General features: G+C 41.3%; 1 protein-coding gene across 1 annotated transcript in view; it reads right to left on the reverse strand.

Annotated features, from left to right (window-relative positions):
• Positions 1-284: 284 nt before the first annotated feature.
• Ano4 (anoctamin 4) overlaps positions 285-12,359 on the reverse strand; it is a 179,519-nt gene continuing 167,444 nt past the window's right edge. The window contains exons 25-27 of the mRNA XM_055627792.1: positions 5,822-5,927; positions 3,516-3,711; positions 285-1,063 (exon numbers count right to left, since the gene is read on the reverse strand). Coding sequence (XP_055483767.1) covers positions 3,520-3,711; positions 5,822-5,927 — 298 coding nt within the window. The 3' untranslated portion in view covers positions 285-1,063; positions 3,516-3,519. The remainder of the gene's footprint in view (positions 1,064-3,515; positions 3,712-5,821; positions 5,928-12,359) is intronic.

Consider the following 12,359-nt stretch of genomic DNA (forward strand, 5'->3'; position numbering starts at 1 on the left):
TTTAAAAACTGTGATCTAAACAAAGCTTTCTTCTTTATAAAGTATCCAGTCTCAAATATTCTTGTTACAGTAATATGGACAGTATAACGTGGGCATCTAAACTTGACTATAGTAATCATTTTGTGATTATCATATTATTAGCATATTATACATTAGTATATTATTAAATATGATTATCAAAAACATTGTATACCTCAAATATATGAATGAAAACACATCACACCGTGTTACCTTTTTTATTCCAGAAGGAGAAAACACAAGATCAGAAGAGCCAGCTAAAATATTCCATGTGCATAAATTTATTTTAAATTTTATTGTATCACATTATACAAGCATTAAACATGGCTTCATGTTGGTGACTGTTTAAATGTGAAAATTCATCATTCGTGTCAGTACTTTTTGGCTATTTACAAGTAAGGAATTCCTATGTACTTTATATATCTCTGCATTTATATGTACATATGTAGGAATACATGACTATACATATGTACACACAGAAATACATCTATGGCCATACACATAGCTATAGATATGTCATATAGAATAATCTTCTCAGAAAGATCTGAACTTGAAAAAAAAAAAAAAAAGAAAGAAAAAGTTGTAAACAGGGTCTTGTCTGTGTCATTTGGTGACGGAGAATTAGGACATGATGACATTCTAGGAATGTGTCCAGGTGTCCAAATACCCTTTTTAGCCCAGTGTCTGTAAAATTCACATGGGATAGAATGCAAAAAAGGTAGCAAACAGGCTGAAAAACAGGCCCAGTATACAAGTTCCCCCTTGGTTTTAAAAACTTGAGAATGTAACTGCCCATAACGTGCATGCTTGCTTGGTCAAGAATGGTCTATGGATAGATAGCAATTGTGTGCTGGACTGCAGCGTGATTTCAGGGCAGCGGGGCTCCACCTCGGTCTTCTCCTCACTGCCACCCTGTCTGAGCACACGCAGCGCTGTCTGCAGCACGCACTGTGGGTGCACGGCTAGTCATTCACTTCAATGTGCTTTTGCACGGCTCGAAGAAGAGAACAGAGTTCAGGTCTTTAGCCTGGAAATCAGCTGTCACCTGGAGAGAGAAAAGACATCAGGACCTTACACACTTAGGCCATCTTTACTTCACAGTGCACAATAGCTTGAGTAGTTACCATCTGTCAAGGGCGTTCGAAGACTTTGGAACCCCAAATGGAGTAAGAGAAAGATGAACATCATGTCTGCTTTATGGCAAGTCAGTCAGGACAATCTCAAGAAATATGAATCCTGCTGACTCTTGTGGGAATAAAGATAGACAAAACCCATGCTCTCCAATAAAAATGGGAAATAGGCAGAATAGGGCACGTGGTGGTGAAGGGAAGAATCCCCCAGGATGGGTCACCTGGGCCTCCCAGCCCACCCTCTAATGACAATGACGTGCACCTGTGCTCTGGTCTCTGACCACTGGAACTTTTGGTAGCAATTCTCCGTGGTAATGTCTGTCTCCTACCCCACCCAAAGTCTTTGGATACACGCAGCCTTTCTTCTCCACAGAAGGCTCAGGGAGGTGATCAGAATGAGTCAGGAGCTGGGAGGGTAGACCCCAGAGTCCCGAAGAGTGAAAAGCAGACCACCCCATTCCCTGAAGTACTGCTTGCTCCCCGCTTGTTACTTTCCTCCAACACAGAAAACAAGATGCACCAGACCACACTCAGAGAAAGTGAAGGCAGACATGGAATCCGACAGGCTACACCACATTGCTTAACAGTAACAGACAATGGAGAATATTCTACAGTGTGTAAGTGCTTGGTAAAAGCCATTGGTACACTGCCTCATTTGAGCTGCATATCAGCTCAACTCAATAGGCAGACTGAAACCAGTTCAGTATTTTACCCACAGCCACAGCCAAAGAGTAGATATTGGAAATGGCAGAATTATTTTGTTTTTCATGAAGCCAAAGTCTATCTTAATCTGAGTACAGGGTGGGAATTCAGGTGTTTATTCCTGTGGGATTTAGGTCTATCTTTTTCATTAATTAATTAACTTTGCATCCTGATTGTAGCACTCACCCTCCTCTCCGCTCAGTCCCACCCTCCTTCCCTCTTTTCTCCATCTCCCACCCCCTATTCCTCAGAAAAGGGGAGTCACCCCTACCCATCCACTCCAGCTCATTAAATCTCATCATGATTGAGTGCATCTTCTTTTCCTATGGCCTGGCAAGGCAGCTCTGCCAGGGAGAAGTGATCAAAAAGCAGGCACAGAGTCCTTGTTAGAGACTTCCCTGCTCCCCTAACTAGAAAACCCACATGAAGCCTGAGCTGCCCATCTGCTACATCTGTGTAGAGGACCTTGGTCCAGTCTATGCATGGTCCTTGGCTGGTGCTTCAGTCTCTGCAAGCCCCTCTGGGCCCTGGTTACTTGGCTCTGTTGGTCTTCCTGTGGAGGTCCTGTCACCTCCAGGTCCTTCTATACCACCTGCTTCACTTTTCCACAAGACTCACCACCATTCACCCAGAGTTTGGGTGGGAGTCCTAGTGGCAGGGGTCATGGAGACTGAAGAGGACACCCCCTAACTCGAAAGGACTCCTAATGGAGTCCAATCCATCCACAAAAACTTTCACCCAAAATTTACCCTGTCTACAAGATGTGCAGGGATAAAGATGGAGCAGAGATCGAGGGAATGTCCAATCAATGCCTGGCTCAGCCTGAGACCCACCCCATAGGAGAGAGCCAACCCCCGATACTATTAGGTCTATCTTATTTCCTCCCAGTTCAGCCTATTGTCAAACTCACAATGAACTGCGGGACTGTCAGCATGCAGTGATGCCAGCAACCATATGCATTTCTGAAGATATCTGTTACAGTTAGCAAAGAGGAAAATTCTTTTTCTCTGTATCTCACTTTCCATTTGGAGGCAGAATTTAAAAAAAATAGAGTTTTTGTTCAAATAAAAAAAGAAAACATTGAGGAACAGAAAAAACAAAGGGCTATCTCACTCAAAATATTAGTCTCATGGAGTGTTAGAACACAGGCTCCTCTAAACAATTCATTACAGAGGAAACACAGGCTCAAAGAAGTTCCATGACCTGTCTAAGGTCATGCAACTAGTGCACAGCTTGATAAAAAGGTGGATAGGGTGCATAGGGGCTCTACTGAGTTTCCGTGCAATGTACTACATCTCCAGTCTCTCCAACTTTTATTAATTAAATGTACACTGATTAGGTACCATTAGGTACACTAACTAGTTGGAAGACTTAGAGTTATAGTCCATCAAGAAAGCCTGATGATAGCTTTTGAGGACTGCAGATGAACAGCACAAATCGGTCTATCTCTTAGCCAACAGTGCCGATGGTAATGACCAGAGGAGTTTAGGTGTGAAGTCTCAGTGGGCTAAGAGGTCTGGGAAACCTCCTCAGAGGGTGTGGCACGAAGCAAAAAGCCATCGTCTAAGGAGCTTATTTTGACCCTTGTTAGTGAATGCTCTAAGCTTTGTTTCTGGGTGTTTGAAGCAGCTGCTCAGCAGCTGACCTGGGCACCTGGTCACCCACCTGGTCATGGCCACTCATTGTGGTGTGCTTTTCCATTCTTCTTCCTCTCCTTCCGTTCCTTCTGGAGACGCTCCAGTTCAGCCTCGTACATCATCTCCTGGATCAAGTACTTCTCTCTCCTCATTCGATCTCTTAGATCTTTCGGGAGGTCTGGTATCAGATAGGAAATGAGGTGCTTTATACAAAACACGAGGTGCTAGAAATGCAACAGAGAACACAACAGAATCAGAAGGAGTGGTGGAGACATGGCACCTCTGGGACATGGGGGAAGTGGAATGAGGTTGCGGGAGGCTTGCACTAAAAGGACAAAGGGCAGGTGAGAACTGAACTTGGTTGACAGTTGACACTGTCTGGAGAGGATGAGGGACAGATGAGGAGAGATGCTCAAAGCAAAGAAGGCTAGGAAAACAGAAACCCCGGGAGTGAACCCTTTCTCAGCAGCCTTCATGGCTTAGAGGCCGACTGTCCACCTGAGCATAGGTCACGTAAGTCCTCTGGGCCTCAGTCCACTCGCCTGTCAAATGATGCTATGAAAAATAGAATCAGTTTGAAAAGGCTGTGTAGATAGCAAATGCTTTACAAACCTTGCCAGTGAGAGTCACCCATGGGACTGGGGACATGGTCATTTCAGAAAGAAACGTTCTCCTTTTGGGAAAGTGCTGCACATTCTTTACCTGAAATATGAGAAGCTGGAAATCTAGAATCACAGTCACTTTTGCCTGTCTGTATCCTGGTGACCGCTGATTTACCAGATGACAGTGTGAATAAGAGTCTTTATAATTCTAAACTACTCAATCACAAAAAAAGCTGTGCCAAAGGATAGTGGTAAGGATTTTTCATTCATTTAAAACAAACTCAGCGGCACACACGGCTGGCACAAAATTCTGCCAATCAAGAGGCTTTTCTGTATGCTTCTGGTGTTTTAGACAGTTAATAACAGTATCCAGGAAGGGTGTGGAAAGTTCTAAATGAAAAGCCACTTATTAGTATAATGCCACCCTTATTCATTTTTTAATGTATGGTGTGCTGTGTGTTTGTTAGTGCGTGTGCATGGAGAGGCTGGCAATTAGTATGGGATTCTCCCTCTTCTGTATTTCACTTTAGAGTTTGCTGACAGGGTCTCGTACTGAGAACAGAGCTTCCTGTTTGGCCCAGCATGGCTGGTTAGTGAGCCCCTGGAGTTCACTGTGCTGGGATTTACAGGCATGTCCCTCTCTACCCGGTTTTCCCATTGGTGTTGGGCATCCAAATGCACGCTCTCGTGTTTGCACACAAGCCCTTTTCCCACTGAACCATCTCCACGGTACCCTTTCTTATTTTTTTTTAAATTAAGAGCATGTTGGTTTAAACATATCTGCTTCTTATTTATCTAGACAAAGCCTCATGGGCCTAGAAATCTTTACTTAGGCCAGGCTTACCTAGACCTCAGAGACCCTCCTGCCTCTGCCTCCCAAGTGTTGGGATAAAGGCCTGCACTTCCACACACAGAAAACACAGCTTCTTTTTTAGAGCGGGGTGAGGGCAGTGAGATAGCTTACTGAGTAAAGATGGCTGCCACCAGGCCTGAGAAACTGCATCCCACCCCCAGATCCACATGGCGGACAGAAAGAACTAACTGCAACAATAAGCTGCCCCTGACCACATTCACATTGGCCTTGGTATGCCCATATGCATACACAAGTAAACAGATAGAGTAAAGATGCTTAAAAAGAGGGACTGAGCATCCATCAGTTTATTTCCAGGGGAGAAGAGTTTACTCTCATCTTCCCGTGGCTATCTGGAGTGATGGGACAAAGTGATAGTAGAATTGTCTCAAAGTCTGAAGAAACCTCGAGTCCAAACAGAGGCATCTCTGCTTTATGTGAATGTGGCTCCTATATGTGTGACAAGAGATGGAATTACAGCAATACAAAAGTTCCTAAAAGCCTGAAAGAAAATGGTTGATATATTTTGATTGAAACATAGTACAGGCCATGGCCAGGAAGACCAGTCCCTTTCGACTCCTCAGCAGTCAGGGCTTAGGTAATGTAACAGCGGCACACACAGTGGCAACAGGTGTAGCATGGAGTTCAGGGTCTTCCAAAAGCTCGGTGAGCACCTGCGCCATCCTGGAGAGACTTTGAAACATCTCTTGGAAAATTTGAACATTCCAGTTAAGAAAAAGGATAAACAAGAGGTTGCGTTACGTGGCCACGTTGCTTTAGAGAGTCGGTGCTCGCGTTCAAGTCTCTGTCACGTATTGACTCATTACTCCAAGTGACTTCATTAGGCCAAAGGAAAGAAAGGAACCGTTTGGGAAAACTCACCTCAAACACAATGATAAAAGCCAGCCGGGCTGCGAGGACATGCCAGAACTGCAGTGTGTAGCCGTAGGGTGCCAAGGAGTGAGGAGGGTCCCGGTAGTCCCGATACCTGTAAACACACAAGGAGCGCGTTACAACTTGAGTCTTCAGGTCCTCAAACCCTTCCCATTTCCACTATGTGGTCTTTGTACATGGGCACAAACGTGGAAGACCAAAACTCTCTCTATGCTAGACATATGTTGCTTTGTTTGCACAGCATTTTTTTTTTCTTTTGGTAGAAGACTATCTCTTCTTTGGATAATCACCCATGGTGGTTGGGTAGAAATGACATCTCCCTCAACCTCAGCCCAAGAGATTCCTAAGACTCATCACCAGGATGCCCGTTAGAAGTATTATTAAGAGAATTATCACAAAGTCCACAGAACTTCTGGGAGCTACCACAAACTAGATGGGGTAGGAGAGAGGAGGGAGGGAGAGAAGGAGGGAGAGAAAATGCTAGAAAATGAAAACAGAATGAAGGAGAACAGAGATAGTATTCTGCAGACCATGCCCAATTCTTAGCACTTGGTTATTATAAAAGAATCTTCGTGTGGCTTCTTGATGCTCCCAACTGCCTAAAACAGCACGTTTCTTTTTGTGTAGGTCGGCGTACATGGGATTTCTGCTGCTCGTCATTAACGAGCCCTTCCCCCTGGGTCCTCGGTCTCTACCGTTTGAATCGACACATGGAACTGCACATGTATTTGTTGGACACTTATGTGGGGTCAGGCATCATCCACACGAGTCCATTTCATCGTTACCACCAACACTACCGTCACTACTGAAAAGTGACCCCAATGTCGTAAAGTTTTCATGCGTCTAGAATGACCTGGATGTATTGGTCGTTTGAACACTTCTGCTGTGGAGATGCACAGAATTCTCCTTGTCTGAATAAAATTATAATTTTCAGGTTTTTGTAAAAGATGGAGCCTGACCGCTAACCTCAGGGTCAGTATTGATTTATAGATGATCCAGAATAAGTTCCTGTAAAGACTATGCTCGAAGTATATCAAGGACTTGAAATAATATTATCAAGTCGCTATTATCACCACCATAATCATCATCATATTATTAGTGGTTTTGGGTGTGTATGGTATATTATATACTGTGAAGATTTTATCACTAGAGTGACACTGATAATAATTGTACTGAAATTGAGGAATGCCTTGATGCCTCCAAATTGCTGGTTCTCTATGTGGAAATGAAGATCAGGCCGAGCACTGAAATATCTACTGTCTAATATGTGGTTATTCACCTGAGCCTAGCATAGGTCCAATAACTATTCATGGAACTCCCGAAAGAAGAACTTATTTCAGGACTAAAAGTTTGCACAGGTTATCCTAACCTCCATTTACTTTTTTTCGAACTACCCAATAAGCAGAGTTCGTGTTATTCCTCTACTCATTTTTACACACTAGTATTTCAGAAATACTCCTGGTAGATATTCTAGAAGAAAATGCAAATGCCTATTTTTCATGCTTACAGTTATTAGACAAAACTATATTTAAAAAAAGCCTAGACTTCAAATTCTTTGAGGTGTCATCTTCTTTGCTTCTGTAAACTTTTTTTTTTGTTGTTGTTGTTCATATAAGTATCCGCAACAAAATTTATAGAATTCTTTTTTGGGAATCAGTTGTCTATACCAATAAAATTAGATTTTTTTTTCTGTCTCACCCTAGTCTTTTGCATTCTCTTTTCTCTCTGGATTTGTGGAGTATTGTTGCAAATGCTCTGAGTTATGCCTTTACCTACAATTGACCCTAGAAAACCTGTATAGGCATAAATTTGAAAAATGGCCAAGCTCAAATGCTGCTTATGGCCTGTTTTTGGTTTTGGTGCTAGGAATTGAGCCCAGAGGTTCCTTGTCATACACATGTGGGCTCTGTGCTCATAGCCCTGAGCTCTACCGCAGCCCTGTTATTCTGCCTTTGATGTGGGATTATTTATTTGTCAGGAGACTGGCTGCCTGGTCTCTGACACTAGTTTCAGTGGAGTCCTTCAGTGGAGCATACCCTGTTGGCTAAACTAAACACATCCCCAAAGCCGTCTCTTGGATGACATGGCCAGACTTGGATGACTGGCCTGAAAACATAATTTACCTAGTATCCACTATAATTAATTTATTCCCATTTTTAAACTGTGCAAATTATATTCTACATCTGGAAGAAAAAGGAACAAACCACGTGGACTCCCAGCCAAGGCAGAGAACAGAGGCAGGGCGAGGAGGTGTCTCGCTGAGCTGTTATAGCTGTTGTAATTTTCATGGCAACCGTCCTCTTGTTTGGTTTCAGTTTCACTCTGTGTGGGGCTTTCCTGAGCAAAACCATACCATCTTTTTTTTCCCTTTGCATTTCATATAAACAGAACTTTAGCATATGCATTTTCCTGTGAATTGTTTCTTAGTTATTATGCAATGACTTTATTACAAAGTTATTATATAATATAGCTTTGAATTCTCAATTCCAAATAATCTTCTATTTCTACTACCATGACACTGCCACATTAATTACTTACTACATAGTTGTGTCTTAGCATAAGGCAAATCTTTTCTTCAAAAGAATGTTGACTTATTTTTTTATCCTTTGCATCTACACACAACATTATAGTCCCCAGCTACGCAGAATTGGCACAGTAATTCCTGATTTATAAATAAACTTACAGGCCCATTATAAATCTCTTTATAGTCAGCTTGTTTATTTGAGACTTCCTCTGTGCTCTCGCTTCATCTTATCCCTTGCATTCCTTTCATTGTTTCGTTTTTATCACTGATATTGTCAGTGGCAGTCTGAATGAGAAATGTCCCATATAGGCTTGTGTATTTGAACAATCAGTCCCCATTGGTGGCATTGTTTTGGGGGGATTATGGACCCTTTAGGAGGTATAGACTTGCTAGAGGAAGAACGTCACTGGCAGTGGGCTTTGAGGGTTTAGCCTTGCCCCACTTCTTGTTCTCTCTCTGCTCCAGTGGACAAGATGCGATCAGCCAGTTTTCTTGTTCTCATCACCTGCTGCTGTCCCTTGCTGGCATTATGGACTTTCCCTCTGGATCCAAAAGCCAAAATGAACTCTTTTATAAGTTATTTTGGTAATTATGTTTCATCTCAGCCACAGAAAAGTCTCTAATACATACATTTATTTATACATTTGTGAGGACATTATACTGTGTACTTTTGTTTGCTCTTGAGCTTGATGTAAGGATATTACACCGTTACAAAAGATTTATTTAAAAAATTTTAATTATGTGTGTGTGTGTGTGCATGTGTGTGTGAGTGTGTGGCAATGTACATGTGTGAGTGCAGTCATGCAGAGTCCAGAGAGGGTATCAGATCCACAAGAGATGGAGGGCCAGGGGGTTGTGAACCACCCAGTGAGAGTGCTGAGACCTAAACTCGGGTCCTCTTGAAGAGCAGTGTGTATTCTTCACCACTGAGCTGTGTCCTCGACCCTCAAAGTAGATTATATCTCACACAGCCTTCTGAAGTTTGCTCTTTACTTACTCTTATATTGCCTGTAACGTGTCTATTTTCACTACTGTACAACAGACTATATTATAGTTGTTTCATGTAGCATCTGTTCAGAGTTACTCATCAGCCTGTCAATTCTCTATTTTCTTTCACCTTTCTGACCCACGGAAAGCCTTTAAAACAAAGCATAATTCTACCTAATTCAGCAAATTATCTTTGGGTAAATACTCTTGTGTATGCTTGGTTCCTGATCCACTTAGTTTTGGCCTTAGGAAACTAATTTTTTTCCAGGTCACCGATGCTCTTGAGAAGATGTTTTTAAAATTTAACAGTATGTTCAGATGTCTTCCGCCTGAGAGACAACTGAGGTGCATCACCTGGCACATGACTGAAGAAAGAATTCTGACGTTGCCTTTTCCATGATGAAAGTATATATGTATTTTACACAGATGTGTATGTATTTCTCTTGCAATTGAAAGCATTGAAGAAATATGAAAATACTATTTCAGAAAAAAATAAAAACATTAAACAAAATGATCACAATTTAAATGAATGAAGATATCCATCACATTTATGTTAGTAAAGGTAAAAGGTATTTTTATTTTATTATGTAGGACAATTAGACTTATGAAGCAGGAAGTAAAAAAATCAAAAGTGTTCTGTACTTCATTATTATTTATATATTTATTTTTATTTTATATATCATCTATTAATATATGGTATTACATTACTGTACTATTTATATTATATATCAATAGTGTATTATACATTGTGGTTTATTTATCATATAATAATATATGCATATAATTAATATGTAATAATAAAAAATATAAAAGATTAAATATATAACAGATTATACATTATTTATTTACATATTAAATATATTTATTATTTTTAATAACAAAAAGGTCTTAGAAACAAACCTTTTTATTTTTGTTTTTCAGATAGGTTGGCCTTCAACTCACTATGTAAACAAGGATGACCTTGAACTTCTGATTCTCCTGCCTCCAGCTTTATAATGCTGGGATTCTAGGTGTGTGTCATCATATCTAGTTTGCGTGTTGCTGGGACTGTACCCAAGGTTTCATTCATGTAAGGCAAGCACTCCACCACCTGTCCCACACCACCAGTCTACTAAATGGTTTTTAAATTAAAGTAAAATTTATCATTTAATTTAATTTTTTTACTTAGACTGCAATATACAAGGAATAGTGTATGCTAAATGATTTTATTTATGACGTTTGGAAACACACTAGAGACTCTAAGAAAACATCAAGTCCTGGTGCTGAAAGGGTTAGACTAACTTTGTAACCTGTATGTCTTCTAAAACCTATAGTTTTGAGTTTTAGGTTCAGGTTAAGCTAAAGCCTCTTAGTACCTTTCCAGAGAATGGAAAAATGTACCCCTATCTATGAGGACAGATAGAAAAAAAGGCAAGCAAGCAATGACCTTCACTCAGCAAAAAGAAAAACTCCTGTCTTTGAGATAGCATTTCTTAGCAACAAACCTAGACTTCTTCTGAGTAGCTTTTGACCTCCAGCCAAAAGTCTGTAGCCCCTAATCTTCAAGGATGAGCTAACTACCCCCACCTTCAATTGCAGCTGCATCCACACTTGGCAGGACTGGCCAAGCTTGAGCACCTAAGACTAACCAATTATCTTACTTTGTAGCTTCCTCGTCCAATCCTAAATTGCCAAGACTGCAACTTCAAATCTCCCGCAATTTTTCTTTTAAAAACCTAAAGGCCTTTGTCTCCCGGTGCCACTCTTTGCTGACCGGCAGGGGTGACCCCATTGTGCAATGGTTAATAAACCTCTTGCTTTTGCAAGGAGTCTTGGTCTGGGGGAGTTTCTGGGAAGGGCAAGATCTTGAACTCCTGAGCTGTAAGACCCCAGGTCTTACAGTGCTTGCTTGTATCTTTCCCCACCAGACTTCAGCAAGATCGGATGATCTCTTCCTATGACCTCTTCATCAGTACAAGAGAGTTAATGGGACTTTGGTAATTAGTTTGGGGTCAGAGAGGAAGAGAATGTGTTTGCTGCCTTGCAATGGGGTCCATCTGGCTTCTCACATGATCTGTCTTCTTGGAGCCTCTGAGCATGTACAGGTCACTGGGTTTTCACGTCTGTTGTTTACATGGTAAGCATAGTGTCACTTGGCCTCACAGGTCAGATGAGTTTCTGGAACTAAGCAAATAACTTAAGATGTTAGGTACTGACATCTAGTTTTTAATGCCTATACTCATTTCTCCGAGAAAAGAAGGAAACAAAAATAATGAAAGGTGAAGGAATTCAATGAGCAAATGTGTTATTTTATGGTGAGTCATTCAGAGGCTAATATAAAAGAAGGATTACCATATTGTGGCTCACAGAAAGCTGAAAATTCCTATTCATAGATGCCAGACGGAACTATGCTGAGTCTCACCATTAGACTCTGCTCTAAGCATCCTTCCCAAGCCAGTGTGACACATGGGAATGCCACAGCCACGTCATTATGGCACCTTTGCTAATGAAGCTTCTCAGTAGAATGCTAGTTAGGAGTTCTGTCATCTGCCAGATAGGTCAATATTGTCTGCCATAGAAAGCTATTATTATTAAGCAAAGCAATAACTCTGAACATATAGTAAGTCCTCAATAAATTCTTCATATATTATTGTATACATTCTTGGAGGTATAGCTTAATTTTCTTTTAAAGGGAGAGAGCATGAACATGTGTTGCAGAGGAACAAGCTACAATCAACCAGGACCCTGCTCATATCTCAGCTGGATTTTTGGAAATACAAGACTATGCAGTATAAGCAAGAGATAAAAGTAGAACAGCCAGGTGTGGTGGCACATACCTGTAATCCCAGCTTTCGCAGAGGCAGAGGCAGAGGCAGAGGCAGAGGCAGACAGATCTCTGTGAGTTTGAGGCCAGCCTGGTGTACAAAGCAAGTCAGGACAGCCAAGGCTACACAGAGAAACCCTGTCTCAAAAAATAGCAACCACAACAAAAGAAAGAAAGAAAGAAAGAAAGAAAGAAAGAAAGAAAGAAAGAAA

This window comes from Psammomys obesus, unplaced genomic scaffold (genome assembly GCF_907164565.1).
Source record: "Psammomys obesus unplaced genomic scaffold, mPsaObe1.curated_primary_1811, whole genome shotgun sequence".
In the NCBI taxonomy this organism is placed as follows: Eukaryota; Metazoa; Chordata; class Mammalia; order Rodentia; family Muridae; genus Psammomys; species Psammomys obesus.